This window comes from Mesitornis unicolor, unplaced genomic scaffold, assembly GCF_000695765.1.
Source record: "Mesitornis unicolor isolate BGI_N332 unplaced genomic scaffold, ASM69576v1 scaffold17010, whole genome shotgun sequence".
Taxonomy (NCBI): Eukaryota; Metazoa; Chordata; class Aves; order Mesitornithiformes; family Mesitornithidae; genus Mesitornis; species Mesitornis unicolor.
The window spans coordinates 27,794-31,187 of NW_010160487.1; the positions used below are offsets into that span (position 1 = coordinate 27,794).

General features: G+C 39.4%; 1 protein-coding gene across 1 annotated transcript in view; it reads right to left on the bottom strand.

Moving 5' to 3' along the window:
* Window positions 1-447: 447 nt before the first annotated feature.
* The window catches only part of LOC104545098 (transcription elongation factor B polypeptide 3-like), a 10,992-nt gene continuing 8,045 nt past the window's right edge, over window positions 448-3,394 (bottom strand). The window contains exons 8-10 of the mRNA XM_010190147.1: window positions 3,343-3,394; window positions 634-752; window positions 448-509 (exon numbers count right to left, since the gene is read on the bottom strand). The exon at window positions 3,343-3,394 is cut by the window's right edge and continues 96 nt beyond it. Of these exons, the coding sequence (XP_010188449.1) occupies window positions 448-509; window positions 634-752; window positions 3,343-3,394 (233 nt within the window). The remainder of the gene's footprint in view (window positions 510-633; window positions 753-3,342) is intronic.

Sequence of the window (3,394 nt, forward strand, 5' to 3'; positions counted from 1 at the left end):
CCTTTAGTGAAACAACTATGTTAAGTTTCCAAAACACTTTCATGCTAGAGATGCCAAGACTTCTTTGCAGTTGTATTTAAGTACACCTTGTGGCCATTGCTATAAGTTTAACCTTGGAAATATATAGCCACAGCTTAAGTGCTTCCAGGAAAAGCTGATGCACATGTATATATAAACTGATAAAAACAGCATCTATAAAAGTTTATACAAACTGATTCATTCAGTATTGTGTACTGACCTTATTTAAATTCAGTTTTCTGCTTTCTTACTCAAGAATGAAGTAGTATGAAAGAACTCAGATGTTTCAGTTTTTATTGCAGATCACTCGCCCCTGAAATGTTTCATAACTGTTTTAACTAAGGCAATATGAAGAACATGAACATTACTTTCATCAGTGGTAGCATGATATACAAATAAACATATAAGCTTCAAATACGCAGCCTCATTTTATCGTTGTCCAGCTCTACTCTTCAATGCTTTCAAAGTTTTCCTCATGATTGGTGCAATTTCTTCAATAACAGAAAAAAAGAGACCAGTTAAGATTACTTATGACTTAAAATGGTATTAGCATAATATTAAGCATATATTAATAGACAACAAGTTAAAACAATTATCTCGGGAAATTCCATTTACTTTTGATAGGCTTCTTTGCATCTTGAATCATTGCACTTGATCTAGAGCTTCTGCTGTTGCTAGCAGGGATCACATCTGATGATGTGTTACATCTATCTCTGCTTTCTGGAATCTTTGTTCTTTCAAAAGAAGAAAACAATTAAAAAGTTAGCATTTGATATCAAACTACTACTTGCTCTGGCTTGTTTTAGGGAAATAAGTGATCACAAACATTTAAGACTTTATACAAATAAAAATCGTAGGATAATTCAGGTTAGAAAGGATCTCAGGTGGTCATCTAATCCATTTCCATTCTTGCACAAATTTTCCATTTATTGAAATTGATGTATTTTATTTGTCTTTAAAATTGTGATTCATAATGCCCTGTGCTCTAGTTTGCTCTTTGTGTTTATTTTCCTCTTTGAATACAGCTGAACTGCTAATTAGTTCTCTGACAGAAAATGAGGACAGATTTGTACAAATTTTAATATTTTTCTTAAAGTAGGAATGTCTGGGAAAAGGCACAATAACCAACCCTAAATATTAGGTCAGAATCTTTAAATCAACAGGACAAGGACCGAGGCAGATGCAGATACAGAACAGACGCCTACTGCTACAGACAGTTAAACACAGCCTTAAAGTGTCAGCATGATGTCACCAATCTGGGCAGCCTCGTACGCCTCAGAGCAAGTCACTGACGTCTGCTGCCAGTTATCGTATACCACTGCACACTGAACTGCAAACAGCAGCCTGCTACAGAGCTGCACGTCCACCACGGGACCTTTTCACCACCTACAGGACCAGCTTCTTAAACGAAGATTTCAGGTGTACAAAATCTACAACTTGCAGAGGATATAATCAAAAGCAATGAAGTTAAATTTATTGTGCCTAAACAAACTCTTGTTTCTCAAGAAGCCAAAGCTCTTATGGCTTCTTTCACACAACAGCAGTTCTTCCTAATCTATCATGCCTGAGGGAGGGGAAAAAACAAACAAACAAAAAAAAACCCCAAAACACAGGGCTTTGAGTACATCATTCAGTTCCTGGCCCAGAGATTACTGGAGCAGAAAGGGCATTTACACTACTATACTTGAAGCACCTAAACTGGAAGGCTGGCCTTGTCACAACACTGATACAATCTGCCTTCCACAGGGCAACTGAAAGCAGAAGACTAACTTGAGGTGCCTTAAGCCACTGCCTTGGTGGAGGACTATCTTTTAATTGAAAACAACAGCAGCAGTATGGAAAGAAGCTTCCTAATTTAATTACCTAAAGGTGCAACTATAAAAATATTGTATCCTCTGGTGTAAAAGCTGATTTTACGAAGTTCCTACATCCAGGCTGTGATTCCTGCCCCATGCCACCATCTTGAGCAGTAAGTTGAGACTGCTTGACTAAGTCACATTCCTGAAGTTCACAGAAAACACACTTTCCCATGGTTTTGTAGCTTTTTCCCCACCAGTAAGTCCAGGTCAGTTCAATTATCTAGTTCATATGCTTAAGATGGAACGATTACTCAGCACAACTGCAGAGACTGCAGCATCAGACCAGAAACAGCTTAAAATTACTCTGCTGACATATTCAGCTATACTAAGTCAGTCTTGCATCATATTTGCACTATCCACTCACATATTTGTCAACCTGCGTAACTGTTCCCTAATTCAGATTAATGAAAAATGTTCCACTTGCTGCTCCCCAAAGGGATATTTTTGGGAGAGCTAGTCACAGAGCAGTTATGCCAACATGGGGACAACCACAGGCAATGGGGACAAGCAAGGGCACCATGCTCACCAGCAATCACAGCAGAGTGAGTGACCACGGCTTAAGATACCCATCTTCAGGCAGCATGAATATGTTCCATAGCTTTTATGGTCCAGCTGCTGGCATGTGGACTCATCAACTCACAGGGTGCTTCTGAATCAAACTGATTTTTTTTTCAGACAAGAACAGATATTCAAAGAGTAAACAACAGCAGCCTGTCTCCATATAGTTGAGATGGCAAGAAGAGGTAGAAGCTGGTACTACAGCTGGTTTATCTTCCCGTTGCAGCCATCCTCTTGGATACAAAGGAGTTCATTAGGCTGGCAGGAACTGTAGGACAAACCTCACATCTCAGCTTTGGTTCTCATTGCTGTTAAACTACTCTGAACTAAGATGTCAAAGAAAATTTGTCTTTCTGTTGTACAAAGGAAAGATTTGCAGAATCTCAGTTTTCTGTTCCTCTAGTGATTTGTGTTGGCTACTGCTACAGACCGACTGTTCCAGACACTCCTTTAAGCTGCCAAAACAGAAACCCACAATCAAGAGTATTAAAAGTTGCTGAGATTCACTCTGGTCAGTTATATCACTCCAGACAGCTGACTGGGATTTTATGAAAGCAGAGGAACATGTGAGGCTACTAGGCAGGTTTATAAACATGAAACATCAACACTGGAATCTCCCCAGGATGTCAAGCAGCATTAGTGTAATCTGGAGAAAAACAATATCATCCTCTCACTCTCCAGCTAGGAGGGTGAATTCATCACTGGCGCTTGGGAGAAGTGTGCGAGGACAATGAGCACACAACAGAGGAGCACACAAGACTTAAAAGGCAAGTTAGTTTCTAGCCACTAGCTGCTTAAAAAAGGAAAGTAGAGAGCTATTTATAACTTCAAAAATATTTTGCCAGCAAGCTTTTGTACTGACAAAGACACCTAAATTCAACCTGAAAGCATAGCACAGAACACTTACTTGCACTTCTCTGTGGGATGAAGTTGGGTGTCAGATTCTGCTGTACCAGGGA